The sequence below is a fragment of the Sceloporus occidentalis genome, unplaced genomic scaffold, assembly GCF_023333645.1.
Source record: "Sceloporus occidentalis isolate IW3139 unplaced genomic scaffold, rSceOcc1.0.p SCAF_1, whole genome shotgun sequence".
NCBI classification, from domain to species: Eukaryota; Metazoa; Chordata; class Lepidosauria; order Squamata; family Phrynosomatidae; genus Sceloporus; species Sceloporus occidentalis.
In genome coordinates, this window is record NW_028316981.1 from 17,693,060 (window position 1) to 17,720,411 (window position 27,352).

The window sequence follows — 27,352 nt, forward strand, 5'->3', positions numbered from 1 at the left end:
AAGTGTCCTCCCTTTTTAAAGAGCCAGGCACAGGGGTTTCAGCGGCTGAAGCAGGGAGAGAGATGCCTCTCTCTCTCTCTCTCTTTTTATAAACCTGTGGGCTTTGGGGTCAGATCTGCCCCTGTCCCAGGCAAAGGATGGGATTGCCATGCATTTTTTTTATGCTTTTAAAAGCAACATTAGCTTTCCCTTTGCTTCCCTTGCTGTATCTGCTCAAGAAGACAAACCATGCGCATATTTGCTCCAAAAAAATTGTTAAAAATGTAACATTGATTGTTTGCAACATTTGTAGCTTCCCCCTCTGCAGAAGGCAAGGAGATCCAAGGATATAAAGTGCAAGTCCAGCTCCATCTGCCTCTGGAATACAAACATAATGTATTCAATGCGCATATTTGCTCAAAAAAATTGTTTGAATTTGAAAAGGGGGGGGGGTGTTGCCTGACATGAGCTCCGTTCGTGACCTGAATTTTTTCCTCCTGCAAGGGAAGGAATGCCCAGCGACAGAGGGCTTTGGGCAGGGGATGCAGGGAAAAGAGGGCTTTGGGCAGGGGATGCAGGGAAAAGAGGCTCCTTCTGTAAAGAATGCCTTCCCTTGCTCTCTTCTTCCCAGGACTCTTTCCTCCTCCCCCTCCCCTCCGATGAGGGGAGGAAATGCCTTGCCCTTTGCCCACCCTCTGACCTAAATCCCTCCCTCAATTTGCCTCGATCGTGATCGAGGCCAAGTTCTCATTCCCAGGACCCGGGGTTTTCCAAAAGAAACGGTATTTGCGCCGATTTCAAAAACACCGCGCTAGGGGCCATTTAACACGGAACGGGTGTGCAAGCCCCGGATTCGCTTGTGTGAGACTCGGGGTGAGCAGGAACTTCACGTGATTGAATCGGTTTCAGAACCGATTTTTTTTGTAATGTGAATGGGCCCTAAAAGCTGGAATGAGCTGGAGAGGAGCCCCTGATATACTGATGCCAGTAAATACTTTAAAAAAATGATTGGAAAAGAGTAAACTTCAGTTTCTGCACAATAATGTTGGGTGATTGGAATAACAAGATTTTTATTTTTATTTTTATTTAAATATTTTTAAGTCTGTTCCAACCACAAACTATTTGGAAGTTGAAGATGTGATCCAGAAATCTCTTCCTAAAGCCCCTTGCATTAATCAATTAATAGAAAGTGGTCAATTTTGTGGCTAGACAAAAGATGGCCTCTGTTACCCACAAGTGGGCTCTTTTGGTAGCCACCACCATGCTCTTGATGTGCTCAGAGGCTCCCCCATTTTTAGGAAAGGAAGAAGTTGGCAGCATGAACATCTGTAGACTTAGGTCTACTTCCTCAGATCTCTTTGGTCCAAATGCATCTGAGATAGTAGACTTAAGTCTACAAAAGCTAATGCTACCAACTTCTTTTTTTAGTCTCAAAGGTGCTACAAGATCTCTCTACATATTGATTCTGCAGACTAACATGGCTATATCTTTGATTCCCCCCATTGTTATGTTTGCCTTGCAAATTCCACAGTTGAGCCCTGACAGCATAGAAATGAATTCCCAGCCTGGAAGCTATAATAGAATTCTGGGGCCCATTCACACTGCCTTTTAACCTGGGCTCCAATCTGATTTAAATGAGGGTCATTCATACTTGTGCTGAGGTTTCATGACTCGAATCGGGGTGGTCATTCACACTTGCTCCAGGGTATTCTAACCCAATTGGGGGGGCAGTGTAAATCCCCCTTAACCCAGGGTTTTTTGCCATAGATTTTCTTGCGGTTCTTTTCAAAAGAACCAGTTTTTGCCAATGGGAACTTGAAAATCGTTCCCATCCGATTCCTTCTTTCCTCCTCCTCTCCCTCAGCCACCCCCGTTCTTGCCTCCCTCCAGCCACCTCCGTGTGCCACCCCTGATCTTGCCTCAATTTGCCCCCTCTGTTCTTCTCCTTCCTCTTCCTTCCTCCTCTGTGACCTCGATCCTGCCCCCGTTGGCCCCCTCCGTTCTTCTGCTTCCTCCTCTTCCTCTCCCACATCCACCTCCACGCTTCATCTCCTTCCTCCTCCCCCCCTTCTGCCAGGATCGTGGCATTTTACCCCGTTGCCAAATGTGAACGGAACACCGGAGTAAAATGCCACGATCGTGGCAAATCAATGCCATGGATAGAATCGATCCCGGCAATAAATACCAGGGAGAGATTCGATTGTGACATTCCAGGGAAATAACCTGGTTCCCACACTAGGTTATTTCTCCAGTGTGAATGGGGCAGAGGAAGATGGGCGAACACTCACCCTGCAAGGTTCTTCTGCTGCTTGGCTTCCTCCCAAGGAGAAGGTCAGGTAGAGGAGGACAGGCAAACACTCACCCTGCAAGGCTCCTCCTCCGCCTGGCTTTCTCCTGAGTACAGTGGAGGAGTAAGAGGGGCCAGTGCTCACCCCACATGGCTCCTCTGCTGCTCAGCCTTCTCTGGAGAAGTCAAGATGGAGGAGGAGAAAGACAGGCAAGGCTTCTCCACCGCTCGACTTTCTCCTGAGGAGAGGACCAGGCAGAGGAAGAGGATGGAATTAATATTAATAATATTTATTATTATTATTATCATCTTCATCATCATCTGTGGTCAAAGAAGTTTAGCCTATTTTAATTTTGGCTCCTTCCTACTGCCAGGTTGTGCATGTCTGTCCTAAAGGCTACTGTTTCCCCTTGTTCTTCTTGCTCACCGATACTTTGACAAAAGACCCCTCTGATGCCCCCTTTCCCCCTCACCACCCCCTGTATCTTTCCATTGCCCCCTGGGAGAGTGTACCACCCAATTTGGGAATCACTAGCCTAGTCAATCGCAACTCATTCTAAGTTTCACTTTCCTTGTGTCCTACAATCTCGGGCTACCTATTAATCTTCTTCCTTGGTGATTGGTCCTTCCTTTCATTCTTTATACATACATACTTTATTATATTCACTTTCTCGTTGAGTTTGCTGTACAGCCACACAAACTTTTTTTCAGCTCCAGTTCTTCAGAGAATGGCTTTCTCTCAGTCCCACCACCATTACAAACACATTTGGTGAGGATATAGTCAGTGGCATCACTAGGGGTTGCGATGGTGCAGCCCCAACCGGGTAACACCTTAGAAGGGGGCATGACACAGTCGATCCCTCCCTGCGTGCACTGACACTGCACATGCTCCCCCCACGTGCCATCCTTACACACCGTCCTCAACGTTTCCCCGCTCTGTCCATGTTTTCCCCCTGCATGCATACACTGTCCCCACACGCACTCCCCCGTGCCATCCCATCCTTTTCCCCATCAGGAAAAGGCCAAGGCAGCAAAGGGGAGGGAGCACATGCCAGCCCCAGAATCCCTGCCCCACTGGAAGCCCCACCCCCTGGACCGAGTGACACTTGGTGCAGGGACACTACTGGGCATAGTAGCATCTTCTCCATGATTGCTACTAAGCTGTGGAAATCCTTTCCACAGGAGGTCCAGTTGGCCCCCTCCCTGCTATCTTTCTGCCTGCAGGTGAAAATATTTCTATTCAAACAGGCCTTTGAGATTTGAATTATGTAACAATTTAATGGTGGCGCAGTGGCAGCCACTCACTCACAAACGATAAGGTTGCGAGTTCAATACCAGCAAAAAGGGCTCAAGCTCGACTCAGGCTTGCATCCTTCTGAGGTCGCTAAAATGAGTACCCAGCTTGTTGGGGGCAATTAGCTTACACTTTGTAAACCGCTTAAGTGCACTGATATGCAGTATAGAAATGTACTTGCTATTGCTATTAATCTGTGTGAAGTGGTATGTGGTGTTTTTAAATCACTTATTGATGATTATGTATGTGTTTAAATAGTCTACTTGAACCATGTTTTCAATAACACTACTGAAGTTCTGTAAAAGAAAATATTTTAACTTAATCTTGTTTTGCACTGTATTTTTACTGATGTAATTCCACCTTGATCCACAGGGAGAGGTGGGAAATATACATAAACTATTTATATTATATAATGTAAATAAACTATTTATATTATTTATTATTTTATTATTAAAGTACCATAAATTGCCTTGGATCCCATCCTAGGAGAAAAGTGGGATATAAACTGAATAAATAAATGTACATAAGAACAAGAACTGTGAACAGGAAATAATTTCCAGATCTTTATATTATGATTACATAACTTTAAATCAGAGAAATAATGTTCAAGATCAAGCATCAACAAAAATATCTTTAAAGATGAAAAGTTAATCTACATTGTGAAGGTGAAGGCTTTTGTGGCCGGCATCCACAGTTTTTTGTGTTTGGTTTTTTTGGGCTGGTGGCCATGTTCTGTAAGAGTTTATTCCTGACGTTTTGCCAGCATCTGTGGCTGGCATCATGCTACAAGGGGCAAGGCCATGCCTTTGATTTACTCAAAGAGCCTCTACTGTATATGAAACAAAATAATCAGGAAGCCACAGGAATAATTGTAGCAACTTCAAGCCAGATTTGGTTGAAATGTTGTTAAATAACCATGCTCTTTATACAAAAACATTATCATCCATGTTACATTTTTGTGTAAACAAATCATAACCATTGTCCCAAAAGAGCAGCAAGATTAGGCTAATTTTCCCCTGTGCTGGTACACATTTTTAAAACAACAACAACAACAACAATAACATGCCATTAAAAGCATCATGAGAGGCAAAAATAAAAAAGCAGAAGTGGGGAATACTTTAACCTGTATAGTTTATCTTGTTAATAAACTAATATGCTTAAAGGACAGGGATTTTTTTTAAAGAGTTGGTAACCAAAGGATCCCCCGTAACTAGGCTTGCCATATCCCGCCTGGGGGCGGGACTTTACCGGTTTGGGGCGGGTCCGCACGGTCCCGCCCCGGTTTGCCCCTGCCCCCGGGCAGGATGTGGCAAGCTGAGGGAGGCTTTCCCGCGCCGCTTGGGCCTCCGCTCCCCGCCGCGATCGCGGCGAAGCCGGAGGCCCAGGCGGCGACTGAAAGCCTCCTTAAGGCGGAGGCTTTCCCTCCGCTCCCCGCCGCGATCGCGGCGAGGCTGGGGGCCCAAGCGGGGAGGGAATCCTTCACTCAGGGAGGCTTTCCCTCCCCGCCTGGGCCCTGGGCCTCGCTGCGATCGCGGCGGGGGTGGAGCCCAAGCGGCGAGGGAAAATGTAGGACAAAATTTTCAAATGTAGGACACATGTTTGCGTGTCCTACATTTGAAATTTTTGTCCTACATTTTTCCCGGTTTCGAGGTCCGGAGGTATGGCAACCCTACCCGTAACCCTGTCTGCTCTTCTTTGCATTTTTGTAGATGGAAATTTTTAGGCTCTGTGATCAGGAAATTGAAGTTTTACCTGAAAAACACTATTTGGATTGGTCTTCAGGAAACTGCAAAGAAAGCCTTGGAGAGCCATTCGGTAGAACTGTGGGAGGGGTTTTTGTTCTTCTCAAGGATCAGCACTTCAGAGTTCCATAGTCAGATGCATAAAAAAAGGGTCGGATTCCCTCACCAGAGAATGATATTGAATGAAAAGCAAAAATGAATTCTTTGGTATAGGCTTCAAAAAATTCCACACATCCCTTTTCATAATCCAAGGCCACATATATTTTACAGGGTGTCATTCTTAAAGAGACAGAGATTTTTAAAAGAGGGATAGTAAAAACTGAGATTTCTGAATTGCCTGAGCTTCCTACTGCCCAGATCCCTTCCTCTGGGCTTAAGGCAATATTTCCCTTCCTTCTGACAGTCTCTCTTGAGATCCCAACAGCCCATTTACCATTGTGCATCTCTGCTTCCCAACAATGTCTTCCAGAAGTGAATCTCTGATGGCCCAATACAAATAACTCCTGGTCAAATCTCTCTGGATTGTCAGGCACCTGCTGAGCGCTCTTTAATATTCTCACATTCTTCAGGTTCTGAGATAGAAGAAACCTGGGATGTGCTGTCTCTCGGTCCAGAGTCACATTCACTACAAGGAAGAAAGAAGGAAAAACAAAAAATATATGGTAAAGCTATTTTAAAAAGCCATGCGTGGTCAGACCAAGGCTCTCTCTAGTCCAGCATTCTGTTCCAATGGCGGGAAGTCTATGGAAAATCCAGAAGCAGGCTAGGGAAGCAATTGCACCCTCCCACTTATGTTTCCCAGCAAATGATTTGCAACAGAATGCTTCCTTCAGCACTGGATAGAATGTATATCCATCATGACTAGCAGCTATTGATAGCTTTATCCTTCAAGATTTTTTAAAATGTATTTCTAAACACTCTGTAATGTCCAGTTTCTCCACAATAAGGGAGGTGATTTTCCAATATCTGTGAAGGCTCCAGATGTGACCTTTATCTATACCGAATAGCCTACCAACTGTGGCCTTCCTCCTAAGTGAGTTGCCCAACTGTATCTTTTCCTCCTAAGCAGGTTGATGTTGCCCCCCCCCCTTCTGTACCTTTTTCAGTGTCTCTGAAATTGCAATACTTCCTTTTTGTAGGCAAATAAAGACTTTTTTTCATTTGATAAGTCACTGTCTCACCTAAACAATGTGCTGGATCCTGCTGATTATTGTGTTGTTTTTTGATGGAGGGGGAGGGGGAGGTTGTCTAAGGATGTTTTACACACACATTCAGGCCCCACATTAAAAAAAATGGTTACCTTTTAAATTCTTCACAACCCTTGCAAAAGATCTTTTACATAATGTGCCAAAAGTACAGACCCAATGGTTTGTTTGTTTTTAGCTTAAGATACTAAACTTGTAACAATTGTGGGTGGACAAGCTTCAAAAGCAACACACATTCCTTTGAGCTAATATACAAAGCCAACAAGATCAAGAAAGAGGTGGGAAGCTGAGGCCACTGTTAATTGCAACAGATTTCATTTTTTTCTAAAAGGTAAACTAAAGTTCAAGAGGTTTTCTCTTCTGAGCATGCTTAATGAAGGCTCATGAATATTATAACACACCCCTATGAATATATAATGACTAATTTCCATGACCATGCATTGTATATTGTATATGAAGTAGGTGTTGGAAAATACACATGTAAGGGGAGTTTCTAAAAGTTTATACATCATCCAATGGAAATTGAGATAAAATATTGTAATAGAAAATGGCTTATAAATACTGTGTAAAACTTGGGGCGGGTGTGCCTGCTTGCTTGCTTGCCACCCCTCTTGCAGATTTGTAATTAATAAATTGGAAATTGCTGCTTCACTTGTTTTGTCCTGATTAATTTGATTTGGTACTTAGAAAACTATATTTCATAGTCAACGGTTGCACTCTCTAGCTCACATTCTACTAGCTCATTTGGAAAGATACCATGGGGAACCTTGTCAAAAGCCTTCAAGGTATGCTACATACACTGTATTTCCTTCATCTGCCAAGCTTGTGACAAATTAGTAGTTGCACAATAAACAGATATTTTAAGAGTTGGGGGGGCTTAAAACACACACACACACACACACACAAACCTGGGTTGTGTTTTGTTTTATTTTGCATTAACATTTTATTTTCAAAAACTGAATCCTGATTATTATACTAATACTGTGAAACATTACTTTATGTATTAGGAAGCTTGATCAACCATGTTTTAATGCTTTCTGACAATAAAATCCCAAAGTTATCAGGCTTGGATATGATTTACATCTTTGAATAAAACTTGGGGAATTATATACTCAAGTTGGTAGTCTATATATAGGAGTACAGGACTACACCAATATAGGACTAAATCAAAAAATTAAGCAGCAAAATGCAGTTCAAAAGTGCTCTTTCAAAACAAGTTCTTATTTCAGAGACTTACCTCTCTTTGGAGCTTGATTGGGAGACTCTGTTATGAGGAGAGGAAGGTGATAATTCAATAATCAGATCATCTTTCAGAGAACTAGAACACCTCCCCCACTATCACATGAAGACAAATATTGAATTGCCAGATAGTTACCTGTCTTTGGGGCTTGACTGAGAGAAACTGTTACAAGGAGAGAAAAGTGACAAATTGATTATTCAATCAGTTTTCCCAGATAGTGGCCTTCATTTGGAACTTCCCCACTAGCGTCACTGGAGTGTAGGAGGTGCGGACCTCACTGAGTGACACCCAGAAGGGGGGTGACACCCGGTTGGGCCCCCTTCCCCTTTGGGGCAGGAGGAGCACACATGCGCTTTTCCAGGCTGCTCCATCCAGGGCTTCCTCTCCAGGGAGAATGCCCAGAATGGAGGAGCAGCAGTGTGTTGCCGCCACTGCCCCCCTCCCAACCGCCAGCTGTCTTCTGAGTCCAATGTGGACTCAGAAGGCATGAAGGGAGAAAAAGGCTGCCCCTGACTCCTCAGAGGGACATGGGGAAGGGAAGGAGGATGCCTTCCCAGTCCTCCATGGGCTCGGAAGGCTTGGGCGGGAGTCTGCCCTTTTGGTCCCATCTCCATAAACCTGCCCTCCACACAGGCTGACCCCCCAGGCTGGGAACACCACTGCCACAGATTACCAGATTATCAACCTCTGTGTTATTAATAGCTGTTGGGAAACCCATTCAGACCTCTGCAAACTCTCTACTGACTTAGGCTTCAGACATGGTAGCAAGTGGTCTCCTTGCTAAAGGCAGAAGGAAAAAGAGAAAAGGAGCTAGATCATTTGCTTCGCTTCACTCAAGAGCTCCTAAAAGTAATATGTCAACTGTATTTCTCAAGTGGGTGTTCCCGAGCACGTGATGCTTATAATCAGGGGTCGGCAACCTCCGGCCCGCGGGCCGGACGCAGCCCGCGGAGGCCTTTGGACCAGCCCCTGGCTGCAGCTGCTGCCGCCGCCACCACCGCCGCAAATTGCGGCTTTTCGCCGCTCTGGGCGCCGCCATTTTTTAGCCCAAAATGGCGGCGAGGTCGCGCGAGACTTTGCCACCATTTTGGGCTAAAAGATGGCGGTGCCCAGAGGCGAAGACTCACGCGACCACAGAAAAGGTTGTGTAAGACTTTGGCCTCCAGGAGGCCCGCTGTGGCCGCCGGAGCCCTCGAACAGCCCTCCTGGAGGATCCTAGCGATGGCATTGGGCCTCTCAGAGGCCCGCTGCCACGGCTTGAGCCCTCCTGGAGGGCGGCAGCGATGGCAACGGGCCTCCCAGAGGCCCCCTGCCGCCACCGGGCCTCCCGGAGGCCCCCTGCCGCCACCAGGGCCCTCCTGGAGGACCCCAGTGATGGCAACGGGCCTCCCCGAGGCCCGTTGCCGTCGCTAGCACCCTCCAGGAGGGCCCCGGCGGCGGCAAGGCGCCTCTGGGAGGCCTGTTGTCATTGCTGCCGCCCTCCAGGAGGGCCCTGGCGACGGCAGGGGGCCGCTGGGAGGCCCGTTGCCATCGCTGCCACCCTCCAGGAGGGCCCTGGCGGGACAGGGGGCCTCTGGGAGGCCGGCTGCCTTTGCTGGGGCCCTCCAAGGGGGCCCTGGCAGGGGCAGGGGGCTTCTGAGAAGCCTGTTGCCGTCACTGGTGCCTTCCAAGGGGGCTCCAGCGGCAGCAGGGGTCCTCTGGGAGGCCGGTTGCCTTCGCTGGGGCCCTCCAAGGGGGCCCCGGCAACGGCAAAAGGGCCTCCCAGAGGCCCGCTGCTGCCACCGGAGCCCTCTTGGAGGGCCCCAGCGACGGAGGGCCCCATTGACGGCAAAGAGGAGGAGGCCTCCAGTGCTGGTGGCCCCCACCAGCTTTTTTGCCGGCCTCTGACGGGGCCTGGGGCCCCGTCAGGGGCCGCCAAAGATGGGGAGGCCTGGCCCCGGAGGGTGGAAGCTCCACCCCCCGGCTTCGGCCCCCCAGTCGCCTGAGGGACAGCAACCCGGCCCCCGGCTCAAAAAGGTTGCCTACCCCTGTTTATAATCCTTTGGATTGATAAAGTGCTCCTTTATGAGCAATCCCACAAGAACACCCCCTCAAGACAAGCAGGAGTACCCCTTTATGCAATGAGGCCATGATCGCTTCCAGGACTTTTAGAAAATTACCTGTATTGACAGTTTTCTTCCAAATGGTTATGCTCAAAGTCTGCTCCAGATTTTCTATTGTACAGAGAGGTGGGGGGGGGGGGGGAGGAAGGAGGGAATACTACAGTCATTTAATGGACAAAGCGAAACAAAAAACCCTCAAACCTTCACATATACAAAACCCCTCGCATAAATTCAGACTATTCTGTTTGCAATCATGTTTTATTGTTTAAGTATGGAGTCTGTGACAAGATATTGAAAAGACCCAGGGCCCAACTGCACAGTTCCATAAAGCAAGAAATAAAAATAAAAATGGATATAAGCTGAATATGATTATTTAGATCATTTCCAGTAAGCATTCAGCACTGAAACTTGAGTCACTGCCAAGGGAAGCAAAAGTAAAGGGATCCTTGGAAGCAGAAAAGAGAAGCACCTTTCACTTGTACTTGGTGCACTTGCAAAGAATTTTACTAACTGAGAAAGGGATGACAGTGTTTCAGGGTGGCCCTGGTGGCACAGTGGTTAAATGCTTGTACTGCAGCCACTTACTCAACCATAAGGTTGTGAGTTCAATACCAACAAAAAGGGCTCAACTCAGGCTTTCATCCTTCTGAGGTCGCTAAAATGAGTACCCAGCTTGTTGGGGGTAATTAGCTTACACTTTGTAAAACGCTTAGGGAGTGCTTAAGTGCACTGATAAGTGGTATAGAAATGTACTTGCCATTGCTATTGCAAATTCTCAAGTGAAATTCAGTCTGAGAGAACAAATAGCAGAGAAACCAAGGCCTCACCTGCACTGCAGGAATATTGCAGTTTGACACAATGCTATGGAATTCTGTGAATTTTGTAAGGTATTTAGCCTTAATCAGAGCAGTCTTGTGCCACACCAAAATACAATTCCCAGAGTTCTATAGGATGCAGCTTTCTTTCACTTTCTAAAAAAAAAAGCCACTCAAGGGGCAATGATTTCTCATAATTTCTCTTCAAATATTTTGTGGAACCCTGATGTCACTATCCATCTAAAAATTGCCACTAGCCTGAAGACAGAGCACTGTTGAAGATCTGTATCTATTCACTTCCCTACATTATCCAATTTTCTGCTTCCTCACCCAGAGTAGTAGACTTGCAAGTTGTGCATGCAGGATAGTGTCATGTTTGCAACAGTAATCCATGTCTCTGAATTCTGGCTAGCTGACATTTAAGGTTTTGTTTCCATAACAAAAGAGCACGATAAACCATCCTGAGAAATCTTACTGGATTTTACCACTGTGGTGCTTTCTTGTTCCAGTCAATTTACTATAGTTTTAAAACAGATGAACCATTAAAAAAAACCTCTGACCTCTAGATAAACCTAAATGCATCAACTTCTGACAACACACATGAGATGGTGGTCTGAGCCTGATGTTGGAGAGAAGCAGACACAGTTTTTGTGGGGTGCTTGACACATGGAGAATCAAAACTTTATTGCCTCTCTTTTACTGGCTTTATTCCTGTGCAACACCCAAGCATGGGATGCACTCTCTATTTTCAACTACATCACAATTTTTATAGCTGCATCTGCTCTGCAGAAATAACTACCATGGCTCATTGCTATGGGGTTCTGAGATTTGTAGTTCTGTGAGACACTTAGTCTTCTCTGTTACAGAGCTCTGTTGTCACAACAAAATACAAATCCCAGGGTTCCACAGGATGGAGCCATCACAGTTAAAGTGGTGTCAAACTGCATTATTTCTGCAGTGTGGATCCAGTCTGTGCAACCCCCAACAAGCAAAATATAGATGCTGTCATTCTATGGACTTTATTACACCGCCTCCAGTGCCTGACTTACCTCTTCTGAATTTGAGCCAAATTTGGAAGTTAGGCTGATTTTATTGCATGGCCATTTCCCTCAAACCAGCTTCCCGTTGCCTCCAGTATTGAATTTGGGCCCCATAAGTTGCATCTGCAGCCATTTTTTCCAAATCGGAAGCCAAATTCAGAAGAGGCAAGTCTTTCAGAAGAGGTGAGCCAAATTCGGAAGTGGTAAATCGGGCACTGCAGGCAGTGCGATAAACTCCTAAAACTGAACATTTCCCTTCCCCTGCATACTTTTTCACCATCTTTGCCTGATGAAGCAGCCTTTGAAAGCTAGCATGTTATACCCCCCCCAAAAAAAATCCTCGAAACTATTCATTTAAGTTTTGCAGATTATTTGATAAATTATGCTGCTACTAGTACCTTTATACAACTCTGTGACCTTTTGTAAAGCAGAGGTTTTCTGAGAGGTTATTGTGAGTCTCTCTTCCAAGTTTCCACAAACATCCGCCACATGCCCTACTAAGCTCTTCTCACATCTGGAAGGAAACATGGTCAAGTTTAAGGAAAATTAACAGAATCTCATTATCTGCAAACTTGTGGCACTAAATGGCAATATTGTGATCACACGATAAGAATAGCAGAGGAACAGGGTAGTGAAAGACATCATGTGATAATCTTTCCGTGACTGCGCCATAAGTATGGGGTAAGGATGGGAGCATTATCACACCCTGTATGATAATCTCCAAGGTCTCTGAAAATGCACTGCATCCTCTTCCTGCAATTTTCCTATAGTCTTGACATTAATGCAGACTAGAAAAAACAGGTTTTTCAGGGTATTACAATAAATGCCCAGAAAACTGGACAGGCATGTGGTTTTGAGGTAAAATACTTTTATTTAACTAGTTTAATGTGAATTGCTTTGAGCCAGATTAGATTGGTATGCCTGAGATTAGAGTCAAGTATGATTCAGTCTAAATGGACCTCCATCAATTCATTGTCCCACTTCCAGGGGTGTTACTGGATCAACCCAGTAAAAGAGCCAATCCACTGAAGGAGCTATTGAATCTCACACACAGCAGCCATTGACAGGGGATGCTTCCGCAAAGGGAATGAAGGGATCTTCTATCACTGAAGATGACCAGTCAGCTCAGTAAGATCAGGGTTAACTCTTTGCTTGCTTTTAGATACTTCATTAAAACATGCAGTGTCACTGAATTCTAGTAAGGGCACAGCTATGAGAGGGGTTACTTAAAATTGAGTCTGAAGAAGCCATTTTCTATGGTATAATACATCCTGTATCTATCTGACTCTTTCTCAGACAGCTTTGTTAAAAAAAAGCTAACACAGCAACCTTGAATTTTTGGAACTAAATAGCTGCCAGAAGCTTCAAAGGCAAGGCCTAAACAATACAAAATTTGCTAAGCTTGCTAGCTTCAAACTAGAAAGATAGGAGATGTCTGAGTTTTGGAATTGAATATAGGGTCAGCTTGACCAAGAGACTGCTTTGAGCCAGAAAGATAGAAAGGGAAACGTTTGATGGGCGACAATTGTAGAAATTGATGTGTTGGACCAAGTATAAAGCAAGGAAGTTGTGAATATAGGATTGAGACATCAGGAGGAAGATGTCATGTTGACCCAACAGTTGGCCAAAGTGTGGATCTGGGGTACCATTCCAAATATGTTTGAGCATGTTAAGCAGAAGTGTAATCTGTAATCAATACAAGAGGAGTTGAAACTGTAGCTTGTAACCAATCATAAATCCAGATTATGTATACATTATTATAACCACAAATTAACTGTATTAAAATATCAGCTTTGCAAGAACAATGGGTCTCTCTCTCTCTCTCTTTGAGGCACCCATATTCATACATAACTGGCTCTGGAAAATTAACTGCTTCCTCATCAAGAAAACTCGTTTCTTTTGCCTGTCTGTTGGGATCCTGAGATTGCCTTCCCAAAAAGAGCTGGGATAACACAGCCACACTGTATTGCAGTGGTTAAAAAACTCAAACAAGGTATTTCTTACTGATGAGTGAATTTGCAAACTCAGCAAATCTGAATTATCCAGAGATTTGCTAATGGATTCTGTCAGTCTGGATTTAGATCCATATAAGGCAGCTTTTGATAATGCTGCTTTCTAAGACAGAAAGAAGTTGATTTCTAATGTCAGCTACAAATGTCATCAAACTGGAAGTATAAAAGGTTCTTATTTTCTCCCCCCAAAAAATGTGTCAGGTGTTAAGGATGGCAGATAGTTATGGGATAGTGCCAGGGCAACACAAGACAATAAAGTGAAAGGGGCACAGCACAGAGAGCTGGACTTAAGATCTTAAAACTCAGCTGGCATTTCTGGGGGTCTCACTATCCAGAGCTGGCAGCAACTTTCTCTATGCTTTTGCACAATTAAAAAATGGCAAGACTGGGAAAGACTTTTATGTTTTCAATGAGACTTGCTACTGTGTGTGGGACATCCCAGTCCTAGGCAGGATATTTGGTCCATTGGGAGCTACAACTTACCCATAGAGACGGGATGTCCCCATACATCTTATAAGTATCTTTCCAAGATTGTTTCATTTGTACATGACCACTGAGGAAGACACATATGTCGAAACGCATTTGGTCAATATCTAGTATTTTGTAATGGGCATACTGCATTATCCCTTTTTAATTTGTTAGTCATTGTGCACTCTCTAACCGGTTGTATACCCTTTTATCTCATTTTGTGAGGCACAAATGAACTGATATTTTTTGTACTGTATATGTTCCCATGGGATTTGTAGTTTTCTGGCCCAGTACTGATTGTTCATTTTACGTGTATGTCTGTAGGGCGTGGCCCACAGGCTTGAACTACTTTTTATAGATCGCTAGCTTTGTATTTTAACATTTTTTAAAATACATTCATTGCATTTTAGTGCAACACACTGTTTAAATAAAATTGCCGATTGTCCATTTCCCCTAAACTTTTTGCTGATTCACCTTCAATGAGACTAAAGACAGAGTGCAGGTGAAAAAGAAAGATCAGAGTTAAAAACAGAAGGACATCAATTATAGAAAGAGAAACATATAAGCTATGAAAATTACTAAAGCAAACTTTCCAAGCATACTCCAATAGGACTGAATCTCTCCCACTGAAACAGCAACGGAGACTGAAATTGCAGTACAGAAGGAACCACATCCATACCTGACCAAAGAATTTCTGATGTCCTAAAAGAGAACAAGAGAGAAATGAGTCACTCACTGAATAAACAATGTACTGAATAAACATTGGACTTTATCACATGTAGACAACTGGAAGTATAAACAGGGAAATCACACGACGTTGCAATGAAAATCACATGATGCTGCAATTAAACAGCCATTATCTCAGGAATATCCTATGAATATCACACAACTGCAGTAAAGCTTTTCATACGACATCACATTGAAAAGCAATTGAAGTGCCACTAACCCGTGAATAATCAGGCAATAAACAGCAACTAATCATTCACGGGAAAATTGCCAAAATGCTTTCTTGCCGTCTGGTTATTCCCAGGATAATCGCTCTTTTATTGTGCTGCGTCTGAAAATCTTAATTGCGATTTAATAGTAATTGCTTGATTTTCATGGGATGAACCCTGTTTAAACTTCCAATTTTCCTCTGTGTAATAAAGTCCAATGTTTTGTTCTCATTTTAGTGAGAAATCACTTTGTCAAAGGGAAAAATTTCTCCAAGGATTTATTTAATCCTGGAGACCTGGACAGAATCTCTGTGTTAAATCTCACCTGCAGGAATTCACAGGCTGACTGCAGACACTTCTCTTCCATCTCTGTGATCAGCAGACCAAGTTGGGAAATCTCTTCAGAGAGTTTGGTGAGGGTTTTTTCTTGCCGTTTTTCCATCTCTTTCTCCAGATCTTCCAGCTGAGCTAAGCAAAGATGCTGCTTCTCCTCAAGAAACCTCTGCATTCTCTCAAAGAGAGATTTGATCTTCATCTTCTCCAGTTCTAACTGTGTCTGAGGAAAAATACATCCAAATTAAAGGAGGGGCAGAGGTAAATGTGAGGTTCAATCTAGGAAACAATAACAAATTTATTTTGTTCTCCTGGTCCTTCTAAAACAGTGAATGACAACTCTAAGAGGTTAGGGGGCTGCCTTAGACCCCCGTGAGACCTTTGAGAGCCTCACTGCCCACTCTCATAATTTTTATTTGCCACAAAATGCCTTCTGGTGGATGGGGGCATTTTTGGATGTTCTTATGCCACCCCTTGGGCATTTTATGCTCAGGAAATTCCTTTTTTAGCAACAGGAAGTTAGCAGAAGTCACTTTCTGTGTTTTTAAAAAGGCCTCTCATTGGTCTAAATTGGCCAGGGAACCAAAATCTGTTGAAAATGCCCTTCGCACCAATTAGACGGCATTGAATATTTTTTCCAATTTTTTTGACACTTGGCGAAACTTGCACACATTTTGCCTACCCCATATAATAATAATAATAATAATAATAATAAACAAGCAACATAATGCTCATACAGTTTCAGTTATTACAAGCTAGATGTTGAGATTATTATACTATTTCCTACATTTTTGCTTTTTAAATGCTATTTTTAGTTTGGAGCCAATGTTCTCTGTATTGACAGTGGGACCTCCTGATCTGCAGTCTCTAGATCATCACATCCTATGCTTAAAATGGTGGTGACATGAATGCACACACAATGAATTGTCCGTGTTCACGTTATCACTGTCATTTAATAATACGGGACACAATCATCAGTGGGTTTTTTCATCCACAAGGGATCCCAGAACCAAATCCCCAGGGATCTGGAGGGTCCACTGTACTCATTTTGATTACTAGATTGTTCTTATTTTTGTCTTTCAGCTGATTTGAGCTTTTTCTTTGGAAGGGAAAAGTAGGTTATAAATTTTAGGAGGAAACAAATAATCGTACTGTGTGCAGCAAAATATTTGTGCTCTCAATTTTTAACTTGCAGCACAGGACCATGGTAAAATATTTATATTCTCTCACACTGTGATCTTTGGAGTCATTAGTATGGTTTATGTTTTTGGGAAGGGAAGGAATATTTATGCCTGACATCCATTTCACTCTTTGAATTGTTAGAAGTTTTGTCCAAATTACCTTTGTTTCCCTTTTTTCTTTGGAAGGAAAACAACTCTGGAATGGATTTATCTCCAGAGAGAGGTAGAGAAAACTATTCTCCAAGCTTAGGAGGGGAGGGCTAGTTTTGCAAAGAAAAATAAATACTGATGGCCTTTATAAGGATAAGGGCAAATAAAAGAGCCTGTTGAAGTCAAACAAGTTAAAGTTGGGGGAAGGGGAGCATTTAAATTGCACATAGCTAGAGTCTGGAAAATATTATTCATGAGGAAGAAATATGCCTTCTCTAGTTCCTTAAAAGAGATAATGGGAGAAATATATTATCTTATGGACTTCCATAGAGGAACTGGAAAAGAATGCTACATGTGCTCAGAGGCTTTTACTATATTCTTAAAAGAAAATAGAAATAACGTACATAATGTACATAATTTGTAGACAACATCTGAAAGCAGTCTCACTGACATAGGACTAGTCAATTGATGCTTCAGTTACCACTTTATTTAACGTTCAGAAAGGTCTGGGCATGCAGAGTTAGGATGCTTTTTGTGTGCTATCTGGAGTATGTAAACCAACCTTCATCTTTAGAAAGCACCACCTGAAAGCTTCAGACATGGAACAATCAACTTGAAAATCTAGAAAAAAAAAAGTTCTCATTGATGGAGTGCATTTAATACAGAGCCTCACCATGTCAGACATAACAATTGTCTACCTGATAATCCTGCCTTCTCAGTTCCTGAAAATATTTCTGGTCCTTAAGCTCTTCTCTCTTTTCCCTTAGAGATTCCAGATGAATCTTGGTTTTTTCCTGGAAAAGGGGAGGGAAAGGGGTTAGGCTTTCTTGGGAGATCAGTCCATATGAATACAGTCAGTGATTTCCTTTGAAAACCATACCTAAATCTCATAGTAAGGTGGTATCAGGTGACTAACAAACACTCCTATGTTTTAGCTTGGGGGGAAAAATTCGGATTGACCTTTTCATCCTTTCTCTGTCTTGACTGCTCCAAGGCTTTTAAACACAGAATATTTCCATACCTGACTGAATCGCTGATAAAACATCCCTGAAACGTCCCTCAAACATGAAGTGCGCATGTCTGAATGCCTAGTGCGCTTCCTCAATCATCATGCAATTGTTGCTCCCTCTAGCATCCCTGAATCGTCTCAAGGGGAGCGGATTTCCTATGAATGGAAACTTTGCGCTTATAGAAAATCCGCTCCCCTTGAGATGATTCAGGGACACTAGAGGGAACGGCAATTGCATGACGATGGAGGAAGCACATCAGCCGTTCAGACATGTACACTTCCTCCACGTTTGAGGGACGTTTCAGGGATGTTTGATCAGTGATTCAGCCAGGTATGGAAATCTTCAGAGGCTGGATGAACATCTGTCAGGAGTGCTTTGATTATGCATTCCTGCATGGTAGTGACCCTTGGATCTCCTCCAACTCTATGATTATAATAGGTTGTCCACACGGGACAAAAGGCCCATGTTCTCCCCAGCCTCATGTCATCTATGTCTAAGCAACCCCACTGAATACATCTGGTGATGTATTCCATCACTACACAGGGCACATACTGCATTGGTTTTAAACATGTGAACGCACACATACATTACATTTGTTTCTATGTGTACACATAAACATATATGTTTATTTTTAAAAAAGGTCAAAGCTCTGCTGTAATATCAAGGAATAGTTAATAATAATAGTTCATGATGTCCTTATGCCCAAAGCAGGTTCTGTGTAGATTCACTCCAAAGCATAAGAGCGTGCAAAGCTGTCATTTTGGTGTTGACTGTTATGTCCCTTAAAGTCAGCTCTGATTTATGATGAATTTATCATAGGGTTGTATTAGATGAGTTTTTCTACTGCCTTCCTCTTATCCTGCGAAAGCTAGACTGGTCCACTGAATTTGCATGATTAGGTAAGGATTCAAACTCTGGTCTCCTGGAGTCCTAATCCAACCCTCAAACCACTACAACAAACTGGCTCTAAGGTTCAATAACATCCAAAATCCACAAAACAATTGATTTTTAACACCTTTACCTGTTGTTGTTGTTGTTGGGTGCAGTGACTAGAACTGTACACAGCATTTGAGGCATGACAACACTATAGATTTGTGTTGATGTTGTTGCATGCCTTCAAGTTGTTTCTGACTTAGGGTGACCCTGGGGTTTTCTTGGGAAGATTTGTTCAGAGGGGATTTATAAGTGCCATCTTCTGTGGCTGAGAGAGTGTGATCTGCCCAAGGTCACCCAGTGAGTTTTACATGGCTGAGCTGGGATTCAGGCATTATAACATTGAAAGCTTTGTTTTAGGTCTAAAATACATTGCAGAAATCATCCAGTTTGAGACCGCTTTAACTGCTGTGGCTCATTGCCAGGGAATCCTGGGAAGGACAGGTTGCTTACCTGTAACAGTATTTCTTCGAGTGGTCATCTGCGAATACATACAAATGGGTTTTCACTGCGCCTGCGCAGTGCTGCTCGGAACCTTCTGGAATCACTGGGCAGAGTTAACTCTGCAACATATTGAAACTTTTTGGCGGTAACTCCGCCCACCCGTTATAAGGCCCCTGCCTTCCCGCTCTTTTCCCCAGTTCCGCAATTTTTCCGCCAAGCAGGCGAAGGAAGAGAGCCAATAAGAGCAGGACACTGAGGGGACGGACGGGTGGGATTTGTATGTATTCGCAGATGACCACTCGAAGAAATACTGTTACAGGTAAGCAACCTGTCCTTCTTCTTCGTGGTCTCTGCGAATCATACAAATGGGTTTAGACTGACAAGCTAAGGTATGCGGCGGAGGGAGTGTCCTGAGACCAAAGCTATGGTAAACCAAAGGTACATTTATTATAACAATAAACACCTTGAACCATAAAAGGAGTCAGTCTTTTTGTTTTTGCACAAACCAAACATAGCAACAACATTGCTAAACCTGAGAAGAAGACACACGGTCGTGCAAGACCAGTTTCAATGAATTTGTGCAAACAACATTCAACAGAATGTAAAACAGTGACATTGTATACATAAATGCTGAAGGATAAGCATCAGTAGTGCAATCAGTGTAACCCTGAAACCAACACAGCCCTCCCGAAAGCTGCGTCCCGGATGGCCCTGGTGTCCAACCTATAGTGCTTAATAAAAGTCAGTGGTTGGGACCAGACAGCAGCCTTACAGACATCCTCCAAAGGAATCCCCGAGAGGAATGCGGAGGACGCTGACATTGCCCTTGTGGAGTGAGACCGAACCCTGCCAGGGAGAGGCTTGCCTATCAGTTCATAGCAGAGGCGGATGGTACCAGCCACCCATTTGGACAACCTCTGCGCGGACACAGGCAATCCCCTCTTCGGTACCGAGTAGCACTGGAAGAGTCTCTCGGACCGACTGAAGGCAGCAGTTCTGTCCAGGTAGAAGGCTAGTGCCCTCCTGACATCAAGAGAGTGCAGGCGTCGCTCCTCATCCGACGTAGGATTGGATGCGAGAGTGGGCAACACAATGTCCTGGCACATGTGAAAAGCAGACACTACCTTAGGCAGGAAGGTAATGTCCGTCCGGAGGACCACCTTGTCCTTGTGGAACCTCAGGAATGGCTGGTCCCTACGTAAAGCACAGAGTTCGCCCGCACGGCGGGCAGAGGTGATGGCCACAAGAAAAGCGGTTTTCCAAGTCACTAGTCTCAAGTCCGCTGTGGCCATCGGTTCAAAGGGCTTGGATTGGAGGGCGGACAATACCGACTCCAAACTCCAAGCCGGCGTAGGTACCGACACAGGAGGGTAAAGGTTTGCACAACCCTTCAGGAACCCCTTCACCAAGGGGTCCTTGAAGAAAGAAACCCTCCCCCCGAACTGGTATTTGGCACAGATGGCAGACAGGTAGCATTTGATGGATGTGAGAGACAGCCCTCCATCCAAAAGTGCCATCAGGAACTCCAACACCACTGGAGTGGACACCTGTGCAGGAGACAAGCCCTTCTGGTTAAGGAAGAGGCAAAATCTCCTCCATTTCAGGGCATAGGAGCGCTGGGTGGAAGGTTTCCTCGCAGCCAGGATCACTGCCCTCACCGATTCCGGCAAGGTAGTCAGCGCCGAATCCTCCAGGCCACCAGCGGCAGGCTCTCGATGTCGGGGTGGAGAATCCGGCCGTCCTGGATCGAAAGCAGGTCCGGGCGAGGGTCGAGACGGAGGAAGCATCTCTTGGAGAGGTGGAGAAGGGAGGCGAACCACGGCTGTCTCGGCCACCACGGGGTGATGAGGATCGCGTGCGAGCGGTCCGTAGCCATCTTGGACACCACCCTGATGATGAGAGGGAACGGAGGGAAAGCGTAGAGGAGCTCTCCCGTCCAAAGGAACGCGAATGCGTCTCCGAGGGATCCGTCCATTCGTTTCCTGGAGCAGAACTGGGGACAGTGGCTGTTCCAGCTGGTCGCGAAGAGGTCGATCCGGGGGGTTCCCCACCGATCGAAGAGGTCGCTGACCGTCTCGGGATGGAGCCTCCACTCGTGGCATACCGAAGAAGATCTGCTGAGGCGGTCTGCCAGCTCGTTGTCCTCTCCGGGAAGGTGAATCGCTTGGAGGAGAACGCGTCTCTGGATGCACCAATCCCAGATGCGGAGTGTGAGATCGAGTAAGGTCCTGGATCTGGTACCACCTTGCTTGTTGATGTAGTACATCACGGTGGTGTTGTCCGTCCTGAGGAGGACCACCCTTCCCGAGACCGCAAACTCGAACGCTCTCAAAGCCTTTTCCACAGCAAGCATTTCCAAGGCGTTGATGTGGAGGCGCTTGTCCTGTGTGGACCACCTGTCCTTGACGACCAGGTCGAGCAGGTGGGCGCCCCACCCCTCCAGGGATGCATCGGTTGTCAGGGTCAACTGAGCCTGGGGCTGATGGAAGGACATCCCGGTGCAGACGTTGGAACTGTCCAGCCACCATCTGAGGGAGGCCACCACCGGTCTCGGTACCGTGAGCCACTTCGAAGGCGGATCCTCCAACGGGGAGAAGACGGAGAGGAACCAGGCTTGGAGGGGTCGAAGACGAAGTCTTGCCCAGGGGGTGACGAATGTCGTCGACGCCATGTGGCCCAGAGCGACTTGGACATCTCTGGCTCTCACCCTTCTGTGGGAGATGCACGGCCTGAGGGATGTTGTCAGGGCCTGAAACCGATCCGGAGGGAGGAGAGCTAGGCAGTTTTCGGAGTCGAGGACGGCACCGATGAACTTGACCTGCCTGGTCGGCGTAAAGTGGGACTTTTCCTCGTTGACGACCAGTCCGAGGGAGTCCAGGAGGTGCAAGGCGAATGAGACTGCCTCCCGCAGCTCGTCTTGGGATTCGGCTGCAAACAGCCAGTCGTCCAGGTAGGGAAAGACCATGAAGCCCTTCTGATGAAGGTATGCCACCACCGGTGCCATGCACTTCGTGAAGACCCGTGGAGCCGTGGCCAGGCCGAAAGGGAGCACGTTGTAGTGGTATGAATCGGGGCCGACAGCGAAGGCGAGGAATCTCCGGTGGGACTGTCGGATACCGATGTGGAAGTAGGCATCCTTCAAGTCGACGGTCGCGAACCACAGACCCTGGTGGAGCAGAGGTAGAATGGAGGCCAAGGTTACCATTCGAAAGCGACGGTAGTCAAGGAACAAGTTCAATTGTCTCAAGTCCAGGATGGGCCTGATGCCCCCATCCGCTTTCGGTACCGTGAAGTACCTGGAAAAAAAGGCCCGAGAACACTGGTCGGGAGGCAAGGAGGAGATTGCCCCCTTTGCAAGCAAGGTGCGCACTTCGTCGAGAAGGGTGTCCGAGGGGGGAGTGGACATGAAGGCTCCAGTTGGAGGGAGCTCTTGGAACTCGAGGGCATAACCCCTACGGACAATGTCGAGAACCCACGAGTCCGATGTTATAGAGGCCCAGGTGTTAACATAGGGCCTCAAGATGTCCAAGAAGAAGAGGGGTGAAGGGGAGACGAAGCGCGCTGCGTCCCTTCAAGCTCTCTTCTTCCCCTGGTCGGTGTCCTGCCGGCGGGACTTGCGGTACCGAGGCGGGAAGTTACGACGGCCAGAGGAGGAGGAAGACTGCGAGGGGAAGCGCTGCCTCTGAGAGCCCTGCTGTTGGGGCTGTCGGTCCCGGGAGAAGGTCCCCTGTGACTGACCTTGTGGCTGCCACGGGCGTTGGCGCTTCCGGAAGGGAGAAGCCGGTGCGGAGGACATGCCGTGCTTCTTTGCCGCCGCTTTCATCCTAAACTTGCGGTTTAGGCGGTCGTCGGTCTCGGCGTGGAAAAGGCCGGTCCCGTCGATCGGCATGTCCTCGATGGCAGCCCTGACGGTCGGGTTGAGGTCGGAGGCCCTGAGCCAAGCATGGCGCCGAAGAGCCATGGAAGCTGACATGGCCCTCCCGGAGCAGTCCACCAGGTTCCTGGAAGTGGTGATTAGCCAGCTTCCAATGGAGTGCGCCTCGTCCCTGATCTCCACCAGCTGCCTCTGGACGTCGTCTGGGACATCTGGAACGAGGGGGGAGATCCGCTCCATGAGGGTCTGGATGTAGGCCCCCATGCACGCGGTGTAGTTGGCGGCCTTGACCCCAAGCGCCGAAGCCGAGTACACCTTCTTGGCCAGTCCGTCCACCTTTTTGGCCTCGCGGTCGACAGGGGAAGTGGCCTGCTTCGGGACGAAGCTGTGTTGGGCTCCCTCGACGATGGCAGAGTTGGGCCGGGGGTGCTCGGCCAACCAAGGACAACTCGCCGGGGCGACCCTATAAAGTGACTCCACCTTGCGGGAGGGAGCCGAAAGGGCGGCCGGAGAGTCCCAGGACCTCTTCACGATGGTCTGAAGGGAGGGAAGGAGAGGCAGGCACGGCGGAGTGGGGACTCGACCATGCACCCGACGCTCAACCGGGTCCTCGGCGTCGTCGACTGCGGATGCGAGCTCGATGTCGAGGGCCCTCGCCATCCTGATCACGTGCTCCGTGAAGGACCTGACATCGTCCGACGGCGAAGATGGCTCCGGGTTGTGCATCCTCTGGGGGGAGGCCGAGCCTGAGAGGACATCCTCGTCCGAGGGTGCCTCCGAGGGTAGCAGCGGCTCGTCTTCAGAGTCCAGGTCGGAAGAGAGGGGATCCGTCACCTTGACCTGGGATCTCGGGCGGGTTGGAGCGAAGTCAACCGAAGAACGGGAGCGCCGACGGGGCGGAGACAGCGACCTCTCACGTCTACGGGGTGGAGTCGACGACCTCTCGTAGACAGACACGGTCGGAACCGACGTGGAAGGGTGAGACCGGTCTGCAGGAGGGGGGTTCAATTTGGTGAACTCCCTCAAGGCTCTGTCCTCCGGGACCGACATGTAGTAGCGGCGCGACTGCATGTCGTAGAAGAGGTCCGGAACGTCTTGTCCGCGGAGCAAGTCGTCCTCATCTTCAGCTGCCGAGCGAGAGGGCGACCGGTGCTCCGGGGAGCGAGGAGGTGCGGTATCATCCGTACCGTGGATGAAATCCATTGTCGGAGGAGGCAGAGGCGTGACCGGTACCGGGGTCCCTCGGTCCAGCGTCGGTTCTTGGTCACGGGGAGCTGATGGAGCGGAGGCGCGAGCCTGTTTGGAGGGGGAGCGCTTCTTCTCCTTCGGTCCTGGTAGGTCGGTGACGGTCCGATCCTTGGAGGACTTTGCCTTTTTAGGGGCAGGGTCACGTCCAGCCTCCTCGTGGCGCCTCTTCTTCCCATGCTTGGGAGGCTCCTCGGATGGGAAGAATGGGTTGTCCGGGAGGTCCAGGATGACAGCAGCCGCTGTCGACGACGAAGGCCTCGGAGACCTCGTCCCTTGCACCGGCTCGGTCCCGTCCTTCGGTGCCGCATGGCGCGATGTCTTGGACGCCTTAGAGGAGGAAGGCGAGGCCAGATGGACCTTAGGCTCGGTAGCCTCCTTCGAACGGGAGCCCCCCGATACCTTCTTCGGCTTGGAGGCCCGTTCGGTACCCTCAGCACCCGATGACTTCTGGGGGCGTTTGGAGGGCTTGTCGGTGGCGCTGGGCGGTTTAGAGCCACGGGCCACATCGGAGGTGGTGGAAGGGGTCCCGGCCGGGACGCACACCACACTGGGGACGGCTACTCTCCCCGATCCCACGCTGGAGACACTTGCCCGGGACGATGAAGCGGGGGGCGCCAGAGGCGGGACAGAAGAGGACCGCGAACCTCCCTCCTGCACTTTTCCCAGAGCGATCGCCGACGTGAGCCGGGACTCACGGTTCTTACGGGCCTGAGTGGAGAGGGATCCGCAGAGCGTGCAAGCCTTGGGATCATGGCTGGGTCCAAGGCACAGCAAGCAGGAGGAGTGCGGGTCTTGAACGGGCACCTTGCCCTTGCAGATGTCGCACTTTTTGAAAGGCGCAGGCATCTTCAAAAACGTCAAGCCAAAGGGAGATCCGAAGCGAGGTCAGCAGTCCGAAGGTCCGAAGTTACCAGGGGCGGGAGACAAAGAATGGTCAAGATACAGTCCGAGGTCAAAAACGAAAGTGATTCCAGCAAGCAAAGCAAGCGAAAGTTCCCTGAAGCAGCTAGCGCGGCGGAAAAAAGGAACTGGGGAAAAGAGCGGGAAGGCAGGGGCCTTATAACGGGTGGGCGGAGTTACCGCCAAAAAGTTTCAATATGTTGCAGAGTTAACTCTGCCCAGTGATTCCAGAAGGTTCCGAGCAGCACTGCGCAGGCGCAGTGAAAACCCATTTGTATGATTCGCAGAGACCACGAAGAAGAACTGTAGTTTATTGTGGTACCAGAGCTCTCTAACAGAGAAGGCTCAAGGTCTCTCAAAACTACAGTTCCCAGAATCCCCTAGCATTGAACCAGGGCAGTTAAAGCAATCTCAAACTGGATTAATTCTGCTGTATGTTTTAGACCTTCAATTCCTTTTCTAATTCTGCCCAACATGGAATAACTATTATTGTTGATGCTGTTTGATCTTCGTACAACAGCCACAGAATTGGCCAATATTTTCAATTGCACTATCTACCACAATCCCAAAATGCCTTTCTTAGGTCCAAAACACACTGCAGAAATAACCCGGTTTGAGACTGCTTTAACTGCCCGGGCTTTGTGCTAAGGAATTCTGGGAACTTTAGTTTTGTGAGACATTGAGCCTTTGCTGTCAGACAGCTCTCTGGTGATGCCACAGCAAACTACAATTCCCAGGATTCCCAAACACTGAGCCAGGGTGGTTAAAGCGTTCTCAAAGTGGATTATTTCTGGAGTGTGTTTTGGACCTTAGTCAGTCACCAATGTTGTTGTGAAACTGAGATTTATTTATTATTGTTTTGTCCCAATCTGCATCATTTTACACTTGCTTACCTTCAGTCCCATTTGCCACTATGGGTTCCAGTCTATTTCTGAAAACATTCAGGTTTTTTGTGGGTTTTTCAGGCTATGCAGACATGTTCTAGAAGAGTTTGTTCCTGACGTTTTGGAGGCATCTGTGGCTGGCATTTTCAGGGAATTCTCTGAAGATACCAGCCACAGATGCCGCAAAACATCAAGAATAAACTCTTCTAGAAAACGGCCACATAGCCTAAAAACTATGGGTGCCAGCCGTGAAAGCCCTTGACTTCACATTCTGGAAAGAAATCCAGGTTATTTCCTTACCTTGCCAGTCACCTGGGTGAGATGGCCTACCTTATACTCTTGGAAAGCCTCTTCCAGGGGAAGCACCATGTGCCCTCGGTGCTCCTTGGCCCTGTCGCACACCACACAGATGGGGGCTTCGTCCTCTCTGCAGAAGAGTTTCAGGGGTTCCTGGTGAATCTTGCAGGCATCCCTCTTCCCTTCTCTTTCGCTTTCTCTCTTTTTTCCCTCCTGGAGTTTCTTGACAAGTTCTGCAATGTTTGCCAGTTGCCTGTTTGGCCTGAAGGCCCTTTGCTGGATTGTTTCTCTGCACTGAGGGCAGGAACCCTCCTCCTGAGATGCCCCCCAGCACTGGGTGAGGCAGGCCTGGCAGAAATTGTGCCCACAGTCTATGGCCACTGGGTCTGTGAAGAAGTCCAGGCAGAGAGGACAAGTGGTTTCCTCACAGATACCCTTGACTGGACTTTCTCCGGCCATGGCTGCCTTTCTCTGGGGGAGGAGAAAGCCTGCCAAGTGCTTCTCTTTAGTTTGGAAGAAACGCCTCTGAAACTGATGAGGAGGAGCCTCTCTGCTGGAAAGTCAAGAGTAAAATCTGGAAGAATTGCATACCTACTCATGCTGGGGAACTAAGTGCTTTTTCTTAATACTTTTCACTGGGTTTCCCCCCCTAACATACTAAAGTTAGCATAAAGTCACCCATCTTTCACAAACAGTAACAATACAGCAAACCAAACCAGACATTCCAAGACAAAACAAATATTGATATCACATGCCATTTCATTCACTTAACTTCCGTTCTTACAATACTTGGTTTTGGGAGGGAAAACAAACTGAATCTTTTTTTAGAAAAGTTACACCTATGTCTTTCTTATGCTACTGTACTAACTAACTTTCTTATTCTTCTGCCTCCCTCTTCTTCTTTTATTTTACTCTTGAAAGAACATAATTGAGAAATTGCCTCATTTCTTCTTTGGAACGAGTGGGGTTTTTTTGTCTT

General features: G+C 47.1%; 1 protein-coding gene across 1 annotated transcript; it reads right to left on the reverse strand.

Moving 5' to 3' along the window:
- Positions 1 to 5,193: 5,193 nt before the first annotated feature.
- On the reverse strand, positions 5,194 to 27,352 carry LOC149321001 (zinc finger protein RFP-like). Its single transcript, XM_089514544.1, has 9 exons — positions 26,407 to 27,352; positions 17,482 to 17,577; positions 15,445 to 15,675; positions 14,864 to 14,886; positions 12,103 to 12,218; positions 9,907 to 9,960; positions 7,883 to 7,909; positions 7,745 to 7,771; positions 5,194 to 5,927 (listed from the first exon to the last, which is right to left on the reverse strand). The coding sequence occupies exons 1-9, from the start codon at positions 26,830 to 26,832 to the stop codon at positions 5,413 to 5,415; spliced, it is 1,515 nt and encodes a 504-aa protein (XP_089370670.1). The 5' UTR covers positions 26,833 to 27,352; the 3' UTR covers positions 5,194 to 5,412.

What these genes read in the sequence shown, in the direction of transcription:
- LOC149321001 (XM_089514544.1), bottom strand. Translation starts at nt 26,832, where the DNA reads ATGGCCGGAGAAAGTCCAGTCAAGGGTATCTGTGAGGAAACCACTTGT. An exon ending in GGTCACAGAGTTGTATAAAG is followed by an intron (nt 9,961 to 12,102) that starts GTACTAGTAGCA and finishes TCTGTACAATAG; the next exon opens with AAAATCTGGAGCAGACTTTG. An exon ending in CAGTCAAGCCCCAAAGACAG is followed by an intron (nt 7,772 to 7,882) that starts GTAACTATCTGG and finishes TCCTCATAACAG; the next exon opens with AGTCTCCCAATCAAGCTCCA.